At 36.3% G+C, this 14985-nt stretch overlaps 1 protein-coding gene across 1 annotated transcript; it reads right to left on the bottom strand.

Annotated features, from left to right (window-relative positions):
- Nucleotides 1–381: 381 nt before the first annotated feature.
- Nucleotides 382–12781, bottom strand: LOC144568742 (tRNAse Z TRZ4, mitochondrial-like). Its single transcript, XM_078319122.1, has 18 exons — nucleotides 12328–12781; nucleotides 11874–11963; nucleotides 11723–11767; nucleotides 11543–11597; nucleotides 11407–11450; nucleotides 10868–11287; nucleotides 10241–10488; nucleotides 9828–10017; nucleotides 9194–9708; nucleotides 8549–8779; nucleotides 7732–8083; nucleotides 6736–7026; nucleotides 4230–4482; nucleotides 3349–3687; nucleotides 2756–2952; nucleotides 2440–2595; nucleotides 1240–2202; nucleotides 382–731 (listed from the first exon to the last, which is right to left on the bottom strand). The coding sequence occupies exons 1-18, from the start codon at nucleotides 12673–12675 to the stop codon at nucleotides 690–692; spliced, it is 4779 nt and encodes a 1592-aa protein (XP_078175248.1). The 5' UTR covers nucleotides 12676–12781; the 3' UTR covers nucleotides 382–689.
- Between the last annotated feature and the right edge of the window lie 2204 nt (nucleotides 12782–14985).

Here is a 14985-nt window from a genome sequence, read left to right as displayed (position 1 = left end):
CTTCCACTGGTGTGAATGATTGATATGAATGATTGATAATAGTGATATTAGTTTGATTACATTTTTTGATATACTACTTTGTTTTGTGATTGCTGATACTAATTGATTGATGTTTCACTAGTTCAAAATTATTGAATTTTTATATGATTTTATATTGTTTCGTAATGAAACAGGTGAAATTCCACTTTTTTTTTTAAACAAAAAGTAACCTCTTGGCCTGATTTTACATACTCAAAGATTTATTATGCGCAATACTCAATACATATTAGCAAGTACTATTTTACACCTACTGTCACAAGAACCAGCTAAAAAAAGGACACAAGGAAGAAAAAATGTACAAATAATCAGTGTACTTTACTAAACAAAATAAACACTCATCTACAATTCATACACCGATTTTCTTCATTGAACAAACTAAAACCAACCAATAAATCACCAATTTATTATTACGAGAAGAGAATGAAACTGGCCATTGAGTATACAAATAACACAAACACAACCAGCAACACTCAATTCAATATACTCCAAAATTTCTCAGAAGTATACAATTCAACGAAATTAAAGCAAGATAGCACCAGCAAATTGGAACACCAAAGGAGAATTTCTCCCCTCAAGATCTTAATATCGACTATGCATTAACTAAAGGCTCATAATATACGGAACTATTGTTTCTCTAAAGCTTCGGGTACTCATAAAAGCTTCTTGGACCCACGTGCAGCAGATAGATGATCCTGTCAAAAGGGAGGGGGGAGGGGGGGTTATATTAGTAATGAAAACAGATCAAGGTGCAACTTGCAAAACAGCAATTATAACATCTCTTTAATAAAAAGCTGTTCTGAAATTGAAAATGAACTTGCTGTTTGTGAAGTATTTATATGTGGCCTCTTCTTTACCTAACTTTTTTTGGTCATTTTTTCTTTACCAAATTGTAACGACTACAGGTGGATGTCAAGGAATCATTTTTTCTTTAGCCCTATTAATTTTCTCAATGAATCATTTCAAGATATCAATGATCAATATACTTTAAATGATAATACTATGGAAACCTCACTGGGCTAAATTGATTTGAGGCCTAAAACTTGCATTTCTCAATAGAAAACGACTGCAAAACTGACTGTACAACCCATTGATAATATGTGGTATATTTTTCATGTGATTTTCCTGAGGTATTAGTAGCAAACCAAACAATATACTACATTCTAAAAACCTTCAAAATTAATAAAATAAAGTTCTACTTACCGAGACAAAATCGAAAGCCTTAGTCTCCTCTTTTTTCGAGCTACCCATCATGGCAACATGACTCTGTGCAGGGTTATTGCTCCCCTGGAAAATATCAGGCAATGGCGAACCCAAACCACCGTCCATACCTCCAAAACCCATATTATTATTGCCAATATTAATATTAGCACCATGTCCCGGATTATAACCACCCAAATTTTGTAAAATCTGTTGTTGTTGAGCAATAAAAGCACCCATTGCACCATAATTAATATTCATTTGTTGACCTAAGAAGGCTGGGTTCAGCATGAACTGTTGAGGCACATTGTTGAACTGTGATGGCGGTGCTTGAGAGTAGAGGGAGTTCAAGCCCAGTGCACCATTAAGGGCCCCACCTGTCAATGGCTGGCTAGGTTGCCCTTGAGAGATGCTGTCACTAATGTTTAAACCAGCCATTAGGTCATTGACATTGTTTTGATCAGCAGTTTTAGGGCTGATATCACCAAATATATTGTTTTGATCAGCAGTTTGAGGGCTGATGTCACCAAATATATCAGGCAATTCGTTTTTACTAACAGAAGAAGATTCCTCATCAACTGTCAAGCCTGAAAAGAGATCATTTTTTGGTTCTTTATCTTCATTCACATGGAACGACACATCAGCAAATGGGTCGGTACTGTTGCCGGCTGGAGTGCTGCTCATGTCTGCTATATTGCCAGTGCTGACATCAGTAACGCCGCTGGTGCTGATGTCAGGGATTGTGGGCCCCACGCTTCCGAACAAGTCATCAATGGTCTGGCTGGTATTGTGATTATTACCAGTATTATTTTGTATCAGCACTTCCATTGGAGTTTGGTCGTCTAGCAAGTCACCTGTGTCAATTAAGTCAGGTAATTGGACAGCTGGAGATGGTTTTGCTTCTACCTCGGGCTCTGGCACACTTCTTGTTTCAGTAGATTGCTCTCCATCCAGCATATTTAGAACCTAAATCAAGCAAAGTTAATTCAAAATATCTCTCATTTAATTTGAACTCGGTAGAGCTTTCTCAGAAATTTACTATCGTATAACACAAATGAGATGCATAGGCACTGTAAGATGCACAAAGTTTCATCACTCTAATTATAAGCATTCTGTTATATGGCAATGTTTAAACTCCGTGCACTCTCGACAAAAACGATACCAAACAAACACAGTTGCTATTTATAATTAATAAATTCCTACCTTAGTTGCTTTCTCTCTCAGAGAAACTTGTGGTAGGTCACAACACCTGACCACAGAATCACTATTCTCACTAAAATAAGAAGAAATAATAGAATAGGGCTCGTCATCCTTTTTCCTCAAGACTGCTTCCAATACACAGATAGCTTTCATCCTAACCTGAAAAAGAAAAGAGAAGAAGAATCAATACAATCAATTTCCTTTATAATAAAAGAGAGATGAAATCAATCACTTCATACCAATGCATAATACATAGGAACATCATAAAATTAATGAAAAAGAAATTGATGGACATATATACTTGAGAATAACCACCAACCTGCCAAAGAGGAGATTGAAGTTTGGTATTAATAGCTCGACTCATCACAACAGCGTCCAATTTAGCAGTCTCAGTTAGAAATACTTGTAAAGCATCACGGGTAGGTTGTAGCCTAACGCCACCAGTTGTAACAATTGTCTCCAAAAGCCTCTCCTCACGGGTCTTCATCCCCGTCCGCCCTGAACCCAAACCTGAACCTATCACCCCAATTTGGCCAATAATAATTAGGTCGACACTCATAGACATGGCTTCACAATTTTTTTGGTCAATGTAATTTTTTTTTATCAATTGCTCAGGTACAACAATGCAAATCAGTCCTTTAGAAGTGGCAAGAACGTGAAAATGGGTCACGGACAGGAGACTTCGCTTCAGCATACTGTGTTTTGATTTCAGGAGTATTTAATAGCTAGGGACATTGTGAATATTTTCTAGCTGCTAGGTGTTGTAAAAAACTTTTTCTGGTTTTAATATATTCGTTAGTAGATGACTAGCCAACTAAACCTTAAAAAAAATGTAATGTTCCATTATCCTCATACTTATCAATAACACTTAAATATGAAGCAAACAATAGTTAGGTTTTAATAAATAATTACCTGCATCATCATTGGTGCCTGATGTAGACAATCCAGCACCAGAATCAGGGCCCCACTTGGAAGTCTGCACAGTTTTTGAGACACTTGAAGAGGCTCCACTCCAGTTAGCCTCAGTATAACCATCACTGTTCTTCTCTGTGGTAAGAGATCGCCTTAGTGTTGCAGGGCTTCTGTATGTGCCTGAGCCACCACTGCTGTTATTCTCAGGCTTCATTATATTATGTGCGGCGGCAAATGTCGTTAAGCCTTGTTTAATGGAGGCACTTCCTATTTCAACCACCTCACTTAGAAATGATTTCTTATCATCCCTCACTGATGATGGGTCATAGTTGGTATTACCTGAAAATAAATTAGGATTGCCTAGATAAGTAATTTGCATTTGATGTATACAGACATGGAAGAAGATGAGTCAGCAGGCAACTATTATGTATAAGAACAAGCACTTTATGTCACACCCAGATTAAACACTATTTCAGTATTTTGCAAATAACACCTAGTATTTTTGTAATTGCACCATACAGCCACTGCTTTTAGGACTAATCTTATATAATGTACAAACATTAGAAACACAGTCAAGCAGAGAAAGACTGACCGATTTGCCCATAAGCATTTCATTAAAATCTACCATGTTGATCCATACAGTTCAAAAAGCAATAAGCAAATATAATTCTGGCCTGGACTTTTGTTTATTTTTATTAAATAAATTCAATGGTAAAAACACAGAGCTATCAAGAGGGGAAAGCAAAAGTAGCCAGCAATTAACAAGATTCATCTTTTCAGAAAATTCTTAACTGAAACAGATCAGATCCTCTGAATCTTGTCTTTTTAATGGTAGTCTAAATCAGAAAAAGCACAGAGTTTGAGGATGGAATCTCAATTACCGAATCCTTGGATGCGCTTGCCAAGGCCTTCTGATGATACAACTGGGCCTGGTTTGCTCTCCTCAGTGGAGAAAATGGCAGCCATAGCTTCATTTGCCATTTCTCGCACTGCCTTGTTTAGTGCATCACCTCTTAAAGGATCAGGATGCCCCTTGTAGTGCACCAACTGGCGCACAGCCGTCGAGTGCCGTTGCATCTCTCTCCTGAACTCATTTCCAGATTTTCCAACTGCATACTTAATCAGCCTCAATGCCTAATTACAGTACAGAGGAACAGTAGCGTTAGAAATTACTCTTTAAAGAATGTTTAGTAAACCAGAGATGGGCAATTTTAACAATTCTGATAAGAAAATTTGATAATCACTACCTTTTGCTTGACAATAGGGCTCTTGTGATCGAGCCGCTTGAGAACAAAATCGGACATCTCCTTGACGATGCTCGAATCCGAGACACGCAACAATTCACAGATCTCCTCTAGTTTGTACACAGGCGCGACCTTATCTTCGTCCGTCGATACCCCATCGATCAGACGAGATCTCCAGTACGATTCCACTGCTCTCCGACTCGTATCCATATCTCAATTCGATGGTATATGATCTATCAATTAAGCACGACGAACTAATTGAAGATATTACAAAAGTAAGACGAGCTCCAGATCCCTAGTTATACTGGACTCGAGGATCTTCTAGCTGACGCTGGATTAGCCGATACTTGCACAGAGCCCGATTGAAATCAGCGGAGAAATCTAGGGTTTCGATTGCATCCAGCGCGAGAGAGATTTGGATGGAAGAAGAGAGAAGAAAGAAGAAAGAAAATAATTTATTTTTATTTTTATTTTTCTAAGGCCACCGAGTAATACATTGATCATGCACCTGGAGTATTTTAATCCGTGCAAGTGGCTTCAAGTCATAGAAAAGTTAGCTCTGACAATATAACAATGAACCAAGTGCAGCCAACATTTCAGATCCGCTTTCGGGCTGCGGGACGAGACCGAGACGCGCGCAGACTGAAGACTGAAGAGCGCCAGCGACCAACGGAGTGTGGCTCCTCTGAAGTAACTAAAATTTTGAGTTTATTAGATCTAAACCGCCCGATCACCGAGTCTCTTTAATATTCGTGCCAAAGCAGATCCAATGGTCCGGATCGAAACTCAAAGTTTTAGTTACTTCAGGTGATTCTGAATTCCCGACCAACAGCGTTGACTTACCTTCAAAATGTTTTAAGATATAAATTTATATAACAATTCGCATAATTAAATAAATTAATAAGTAAAATAAAATAAATCAAGTTAAAAAGATAATATTCGGATCGTGTAGGAGTTACTACCCTTACCCTTATGTATATTCCGTTTTTATAATCGAGATAATTCGGAGATGTTATTCTTTGAAGTGCAATTATAAAAGTGACTAACAATAACTCTGTAATATCTAGCATATGATCAGAATTTAATCAATTTAGATAAATTGAAACATGTTTTCTCTGTAAAGTACACACTACACACTAACAAAGGAAAGAGAGCGAGGATTTTTTTTATAAATAGAATCAAATTTAAATATTTTAACAAAATAAGCTTTTTAGATTTGGTTTCTATAAAAAAAAATAGCTCCTGGATTGGTGGAGGCAATTTAATATGCTAGCAGTAAGTGTGATGGAGCAAAAAAAAATTTCTCATGTGAATTGATGAAGCTATTTTTTCATAAAAATCAAATCTAATGTGCTTGTTTCATTGAAATATTCAAATTTGATGCTATTTAAAAAAAATAAAAAAATCCAGAGCTAGCGTGTATTAGAGTAGAGGTGTTACTTTCTTTTTATGGAGTAATAGAAGAGGATCAATTAAAATGTTTTTTTTTATTCGGATACACACAGAGAGGAGATCGAATGTAGTAATAAAATAACTTAGTTTCTGCATAATTTGTATGAAGGTTAATAGAAATGAATTAATAAACGCCTTCAAAAGATGCGATGAAAGGTAGTAACGTAAAAGAACTTTTACTAAAAAATAAATAAAAGATAGTTATTAGCCTAATGACCAACAATTAAGAATTGTAATTTCATATTAACCCTCATAATTTCAAATATCACGAACGGAGGATTTAAGCAAAGTTTGAGTTTTCCAAATAAATTTCAATTAAGAATGTATTAGAAATTTTGAGTTTTCCAAATAAAGTTCCAACATATCTTTCATCTATTAGAGAATAATCAAATTAGCTCCTCTAGAAGGATTGTATTAGCTACTATTGGTATAAAAATAGTTAAGTAAAAGTTGAAGATTAACACAAGCAGTATTTGTAAAATTAACTTCCCTTTAGAAGTTATTGAAATCCAAAACAAAAGACAAATATATCTTATAAGAGTACAACAAATAAAACAAAATTTGGTACACTAAAATACAACAAATATAAAAATAAAAAAAATCTGTGAAAAATAAAAAAAATTGCACCAAATTAATCACCCAATAATTTATCACTAAAAAAAAAATCCTATTACACAACAGACTCTTGAACCTCATCCAATTCCTCATCAGCTACCATCTCGCTTTTAAATAAAAGTTTTAAATGTGGCAAAACCTTTGGCAATGCCGGCAAATCAGCCAAGTTCACGCTCATCAAATCAAATGCGATACACGTCTTGTCAATGTCAACCTCCTCCACAACGGGTATTTTTGGGTATCTCTGGCTGAAGTGGGTCAGGATGATCCGGTACACCCCAGCCGACACACCCACCCCTATTGCCTCTTTTGTTGTGCTGTGATTCTTTGTTATGGCTTCTTCGGTCATGCTATCCTCAAATGTTGCCTGAGAAAAATAAAATTAACGAGGTTCAGTTAATATCATATGTACCTCCCAAAAGCTAAAAAATAGTACGAAAACCCCGGCAACTAAAACAACTCTTTTTTAATAACCCTCATTTTCTTCAAGAAACAAAATCCAAATATCCCCAGTCATGCTATCCTTAAATCTAAATAGTTTTTGCCCCTCTTTACGAATTACAAGAAAAGCAGGTTTAGAATTTATGTCAACAAAATGGAAAGAGGGATGCACTCAGGTAGGGCAAATAATAATTCTTGCTTTTTTTCTTTTGAAGGTATCAACTGTTTTCAGGTTTTCCAGGTAGGAAATTTTCTCTCTATATGGTTAATACTTAACATACAGGATTGTGTTGAAAAGGAAGATAACAAATAGAAGAATTATTAATTTAAAAAAGTAAAACTAACCACCCTTAGTTCTTTACTCCTCATTAATGAATTACTAGAAAAGCCGGTGTTACAACCACTTTAACAAAATGGAAAGAGGATGCAGCAAAGTCCTCAATATAATAGTTCTTGTTTTATTTATTTGGCATCATATTTTTTCAAGTATTCCACGTTAAAATGGGAAAAGTTTTCTCCATAGTTAAACATGAAAGTATGCTATAATACTAGTAGAAAATAAAGCTAACAAAAACAAAAATCATCTATTGCAGCAATACCTTACACCAGAGAAACAATAACTAAATATTACCTCGTGAATCAAAATGGTTGCATCCTTGGCTGCCTCAATGAGAGCTGGGCAAGGCCTGGTGTCACCCGAATAGACCAACTTCCAACCTGGTAACACCTTTGCAATTCTGTTAACCCTATCTTTTGCCTCCAAAACCACACCAAATGCCTCTGGGCAGTGCCTAACGGGCACACTATACAGACTCTCCAGACCTGCATCCGAGAGTACCTTCCTTAACCTGTCCAGAGCATCTAGTGCATCGTTAGGGTTTCCTGGTTTCCTCTTGAAGCTCTCCATCTGGCTTCCCGGTGCAAACAGACCTGACATGACCCCACTTGCACAAACAGGTTCGGCCATGGGTCTCATGGTTTGCCTTGCAATTAGCACAGTCATTAGGTCAGATTCATAAACTATTCAAGTCCATATGCACCAAGTTATATCAGGTAACTGTAAAATATGCTTTTTGTTTGACACGGTATGTACCAATATTGGTTTACACACCATAAAGACCAATTTTTTATACAATGTTACAACAAAAAATTCATCTATGACCAGAGAAACATCAAAAGAATCTCACAAATACCTCATGTATTTACCCTTTTTCTCCATATTTCAAGAAATACCAGATCACCCCTTCTCTTTTTCATTGCTGTTGGGATAAAAAAAAAGGGATGGAGGGGCTATAGTAAAGTTAATGGCTATAAGGGGAGGCACTACATGTCATTTTTAACATTTTGTAGGGAGAACATTTCTGATTTACAACTAAATAACATCATACTAATATTCAATATTTTATTAAATCATAACATCTAAATTTTGCCTAAATCATAACCAATACCTGCAATCTATGAACTGCATATTTAGGTCTTCCAGACCAGCATAAGCATTGAGAAATCTCTCCAAAGGCCTCGGCCCAATAACAAGCAAAGGTTCGTGGGTCACATCTCTTAGTAGTTGGGACCGCAATGCTAGTATTCTAGCAAGACCTGTGTGGTGATCTGCATGGATATGAGAGACCCATATGAACCTTAGCTTTTTCACTGCCTCATCAGCCCCCTTCACGCCAAACCTAACCAGGACAAGATGAAAAAAGGTTATTTAAAACATTTCAGCACTTCCACATATATAGCTGCCAAAAGTCAAACTATCACATATACCACGTCAAACAAGAAATGTCATATATATCACCCTAAAAACACATCATAGAGTCTCAGATACCCCCCTACGTAACAGATTTGTGCAATACAATCCCTACATACTTTAAAAGAGCCCCTAGCAACCTTCATCCCAGAGGTTCAAGGAACAAAATAGGGGTACTTTGACCACACACAATTTTAGAGAGGAAATTGTATGTGCTCTTTCTATCATGTATTGAAAAAAAAAAAAAAACTATATCAACATTTGTTATTTCTCAGATTAGACATGGAATATCACCACAATTATTCCATGTAAAAGAAGAAAAAAAGAACAGTCTTGAAGTTACCTTCTTTTAAGTTGACCAAGAGTTCCCTCACCACAATCAAGAAGCACGCTCCCTTTATCAAATAAAGTAACATAAATTGAGCTGACATTTCTATATTTAGAAGGCTGGGATGAGCCGGTGCCCAAGAAAACTAGCTCCATCTCTTCCCTGGTGACATTCTTCAAGCAAGGAGGGATTGGAGTATCCAAATAGTCCCTAAACCGCTTTCTCAAGCCTCCTTCAGTAGGAGGAGAGGCATCTTCACTCGTCTCTAACCTTCTTTTTTCCATAGATACCTCATTTGCCAGATAGCATTGTTTCAACCATGATTCTTCAGTCACGGATGCATTTTTCTCTACTGGAGGCAACATCATCTTTCCGTTAGGAGATTCTTGCCACAGCAGGGAAATTTGCTGTGATATTTCTTTTATTTCTGGTATTTCTGATAAAAGCTCATTAATAATATGCTCGCGAGTGAGCTTATTTGGGATAGCTGACCTATCTAAGCCCAGATGAGATATTGGTCTCAGGTGAAACTACAAAACAAAATTATAAATAAAAATATAAACTCAGCCAGCATAACCAACTTGCCCCAAATTATAACTGCAAAAGAAAAAAACAAAACTTAATGTAATCAAATGGTATTGTGACATGCCTTGAGGAGATTCTCAGCAGAAATGACTTCATATGGTGCATCAAGATCAGTGATTTTCTCCTCAGATGGGATAGTATTTACATATGAATTTGGCCAAAATCCGGACGAAGGAAAGATCTGGGGACACAAGTAGTTGAGACGAGAAGAAACCCTAGCACTTGCTTGTAAGATGGGAATTTCCATGTTCTTACTGAAAAAAAAAGAATCACTTATTCAAAATAGACACAGAATACGTGCCAACAAATAATAATATGTTTTGAAGGTATATGCTGGTAGTTTGGCTATAAATTATATTTTCAAATTTCAAAGCTTATTCGCAATATTATGTATTCCTCAGTTTAATAACTAAAGTATGTCACCACAGGCCACAGTCTTCTTGGTTAGTGACTAAATATAACATCTCAAAAGCTCACATTTCATGACCGGCCATTATATGCTGAGCCTCACCAAATCTACTCATCCACTGCTTATACTCAGCATTGCTTGTCACAACAGCAGGGCCCAAATGGATAATACAATTTACAACTTTTCCACTCTCCTTGTAGTAACAGTTAAGAGAGGAGAGAGAGAACAGCCGGTGTGTGTGGTACACCGTGGGGCAGTCGACTATCAGTATAATCGGGCCAAGTAATGATGGGCCCAGCACATCACTTGGATTTACCTACAAATAGTGCATTTAAGATATAAAAATTATGTTAAAGGTGACAAAGATAATAAGAAAGTACAGAATGCCAGTTGGTACATGTCAGCTGGAAAATGGTGGTACAGAGAATTAAAGTGTCCTCTCCTGCCGATTGTCTCAGCAGAGACAACATGCTAAAGCCATTATCACAACCCTAGACCACAATTTTAAGGTATAGATAAGCAAAACAAAACTTTATTCTCATGCATCCATACTACTGGCTGAATCAAACTCTACTTGGCTACCTAACTGCAGCACAATATTTTGGTTGTAATCGCCCAAAGTTAGATGGGTATTTTTATTATCTGAATCTCTTAAAAAAGGATAAACAAAATAAGTGAATAAATAATGGAAATACCATTATATCCAGAGAATCAGACTTGACTGATTTACCCAATTGCAAATCTCGATACTTGGGTCCCGGTCTTAACCCCAAAGAAGCTGCTTTGACTGGGTCAAACTTCCCCTTAACCTCTGGCAATTCACATACATAAACAACTGCCAAGTCCCCGGGTCTTAAAAACTCGCCCGGATCAGAATCCACACTAATTTTCGGGTTAGTGGGCCTCACAAACATGGCAGAAATCCGAACAACCTCGTCATCTATGAGCACAATTGCATTGTCCAAGCTTCCATCTTTTGCTCTAGGGGATGATGATGTGGCATCGTTTGATTGGTCCAGCCCAAAGCTGTGAGCATGGAGCATCGATTTTCTTGGGATGAAGGATCTCATTGCCCCAAGTAGAAAGTCTAGGTCAGATGGGCCCCATATGTTCACCTATAGTTTGAAAGAAAATAACATCAGACCGTCAATCAACAAACTGTATATGAAACTTAAAAAATAAACAAAGACAGAAAGAGAGAGAGATAGAGAAGATAGATTATGCTATCACTAACCGACATTCCTTCATCCCCCATCCCAGCAAGAGTTAGTACAAGACCTATACACGTAAACAATTCAAAACAAGTTATAATATTCTCAGCTGAAATAAGCAAATATCAAAAGAGCTAGTAAACTAGCAACTCAAGTTACCTGGAAGTCCGCCAGCAGTCTCTGAGCATACTCGTGTCAAAAAAATGTGATCTATCTATATAATGGAGACAAAGTGTGGTTTAGAGTCTAATGTTAAAACAGATACAAGTTTCTCCTACAACACACACACACGAAAAAAAAAGAAAAGGAAAAGTAGTTCTCACATCAGCAAATAAGTACCTTAGATAGTTTTATCTTGTGCTCACTGCAGTACCGCTGTAACCCCTGTTAAGTTATTGACTATAAGATAAAATATTACTGATAATTACATAGTTTAAACTGTAAAAATAAAGATTGCTTGTTAGAAACCAGTAGGTTGAATACTTCGTACCTCACCAGCATTAAAAATAAATCTCTGCTTATCAAAGAAAAGCAAAATAGATGGGGAGGTGTCTTGTGTATCCATGCCTGTTCCCATTATCTATTAAAAATTTAACAGAGAAAAAACATCTTTAAATAACTATTAGAAAAAGAGAATATGACAAAAACAAATTGACCCCAAGAAAAGTATTAGGCAGGTACAGCACCAAAGCAGTGTAATTAAGTTTTTAATGATAACAAATTTTCCTCTTTTGAGTTTGATCCAAGCTCAATTTATGATCCTATAGCCTAATCAGTGGTTAATTATGACAGCAATAGAAAGATTTTAACTGAATTATTATATTTTAATTGAATAATCTAATACTCTTATACTGCACCATCAGCCATCATAAGAAATTCAACTAATCTCATAGCAAGCTGAAGGAAAAGAAGAAGACTTTTAATCAATCGTTAATCTTTTATACCTGTACATAACAAGTGGTGCTAACAGGATTGAGTTTTCGCGCCTTCAATTCAAGAGCTCTCCCCTTTTTGCTCTTATCCATCCCCTCAGCTCTTCGCTTATTAAATGCAAACTGATCATTTCCTTCCATCTTCTCTTCTTTCTCTATCCCGCTCTCTTCTTCCCTGGGAGAAGTTCCGCTTTTCTCTCTTCTCTGCGTGAAGAGCCCGCCTTTGCCTCTTCTCGTGCGACCAAAGGCACACGTCGGAACCGGAGCGGCGCAGATGGAGCGAGAGGAGGAGAGGAGGCGGGAGAGAGGGGAGCAAGAGAGAGATGGGGAGGCGACGAGGAAGCGAAGGGTGGGGGGCATTGTGGCGGGTTGAGCAGTGGGGGGGTTTTATAATTTTATTATCACATCCAATTTTAGAGGGTTTCTAACTTTCCATTTCCCTAGTTTCCATTTTTAATTTTTAAATGGAAGGGGTTTTGATGTTTTTGGAGACTAGGTAACTGCGAATTCACATCCCCTCAGGTTACCTGACTGAGTACAACTGAATCGGCCGGTCCAAAATTGAAATATTTAACTTGACACGAATCACAATGCACAAATAATACTGCCCCGTTCGCCATCCCGAGCAGGCTCGGCTAAGATTAAATCTGGACCGTCCGTTTCAATTGTGGTGAGTCAGGTACCTGAGAGGATACTGATCGGCTAACTGGGGTCAGAAGTTAGAACTGAGAAACGTGGATTGGATGCCAAGGAAAATAGAGAGAAGCGGTCAAAGGAACAAAGGTATTATGGGCTAAGATATTATGGGCCTTGTAAAGCCTTTTTCATAGAGTAAACCTTTCCCTGTTTATATTTTCTTTAGCTTGAACACAATTCATATCAGATTATGGAGCCCAGTACATAATTTTCTCCATATGTCATGCATCCGATATATTTCTAACAAATATGTACCATTCATTTTAGATTTGATAGCCCACATTAATTCTAACATAAAATCAGCTTATATATGCTTTAGTATTAGGGGGTGGCAACCCTCGTCACCAACTCAACTGGGCTCAGCTTGAACTCATCTGGAGTTGGCTCATCCGAGTCACGAGTGAGCTAATTTTAGAAGTCCGAGTTAAAATCTCAGCTTGAAATCATCACGAGCTAGACTGAATTAGCTCGCAAGCTGATGAGCTGGCTCGCAGGGTCTGGCTAGATCTTGTTTTAAGAAGAAAAATAATTATATAAATTTTTTGGACTAAGTTGAACCGAATTGGACAATATAAAATGCACACACATTCATAGAATAACGAGCTAGCTCGCAAGCTAGGTCCCAGTTTGAACTTGTTAATTCTGGGCCGAACTAGGTGCGAGCTAGCTCGTTAACAGCTTGACCCAATAACGAGTGAGCTATTAGCGATCGAGTCAGATGCAAAACATGATTGAGACACAAACTACGAACTTTTTTGCCACCCCTAAATTAGTATATTTGATTTGAAGTAGTATATGTCAGATACTTATGAGATCTACTAGATCTATCATAATTATTCAATAAATTTCATTCAATTAGTACTACCCACCCATAACCCATTGATGTATTGAATTAGTGAACATCGATCACGTCATGCATCTACAGTTCGTAGTACATATTGTTTCATATATATAAAGGCTTTGGAACACAGCAATCAGTGGTCCAACTTGTATATATCTTACCAGTGTTGTTTAATTGATACAATATCAAAGAGCTATAACTCCATGGATTTAAAACATATAACTGATTTAATATATATTTTGATATGTATTACTATATATTTTACATGGAGGAAAAATATTGAAATCGATTATAAAACATGTAAAAATTGATCTACAAGTATTTTTTTTATGGAGATCAGTTTAGATTGATTGTTTGGACTTTGAAAATGAAGATATTAATTCATAGTACAGACCACTATGCCCGAATTTTTTATTTATATCCAAAAAAATATATAAATTTAAAAAACTAACCAAACCGCTTGTTTTTTTTCCAAAACTACCCAAACCGGAAATTTTTTTCCGGTTTCAATACCAATTTCCGGAAAAAAAATTTCCGGAAATTGGATCCTAAATCCGGAATAATTTTTTCCGGATTTAGGATTTTTTTTTTCCAAAAGTTTTTTTATAGGAAATTTTTTTTTCATTTTTCAGTTTTTATTTATAATTTATTTATTTTTTGTATTGAAGTATTACAAATATTTAATATATTTAAAAAAAAATAGATGGAATACTATATAATTTGATTTATTCAAAAGACTGCTACAAATAATCCGGATCAACATTTTTCATGCCGAATTTTTTATAACCGTAAGAAAAATTAATATAATATAATATATGTATATGTATATGTGTATGTATAGGTATATATAATATAATATATGTATATGTATAGGTATATATAATATAATATGAGGAGGGTTCAAATGCCTCCATGTTTTTGTGCCTCCATCATGCCTCCATCTCTCTCCATTATTTTCAAAGTTCAAACAGTCGATCCGAACCGCTCAACCTAACCTCCATACTAAAATATGTTTGGAGACCAAATTTTATATTTTTAGGAATTTTTTTACTATTTTTTTAGATAGGTAAAAAAATACTTTTTTTAGATGGTTCAGATTTACTGATTTTGTACCTATCTAAGAAAATAGTAAA

The sequence above is a fragment of the Carex rostrata genome, chromosome 17 (assembly GCF_964058835.1).
Source record: "Carex rostrata chromosome 17, lpCarRost1.2, whole genome shotgun sequence".
Taxonomy (NCBI): Eukaryota; Viridiplantae; Streptophyta; class Magnoliopsida; order Poales; family Cyperaceae; genus Carex; species Carex rostrata.
The sequence above is the reverse complement of the archived record's forward strand: the minus strand, read 5'-3'. Positions and strand labels throughout refer to the sequence as shown.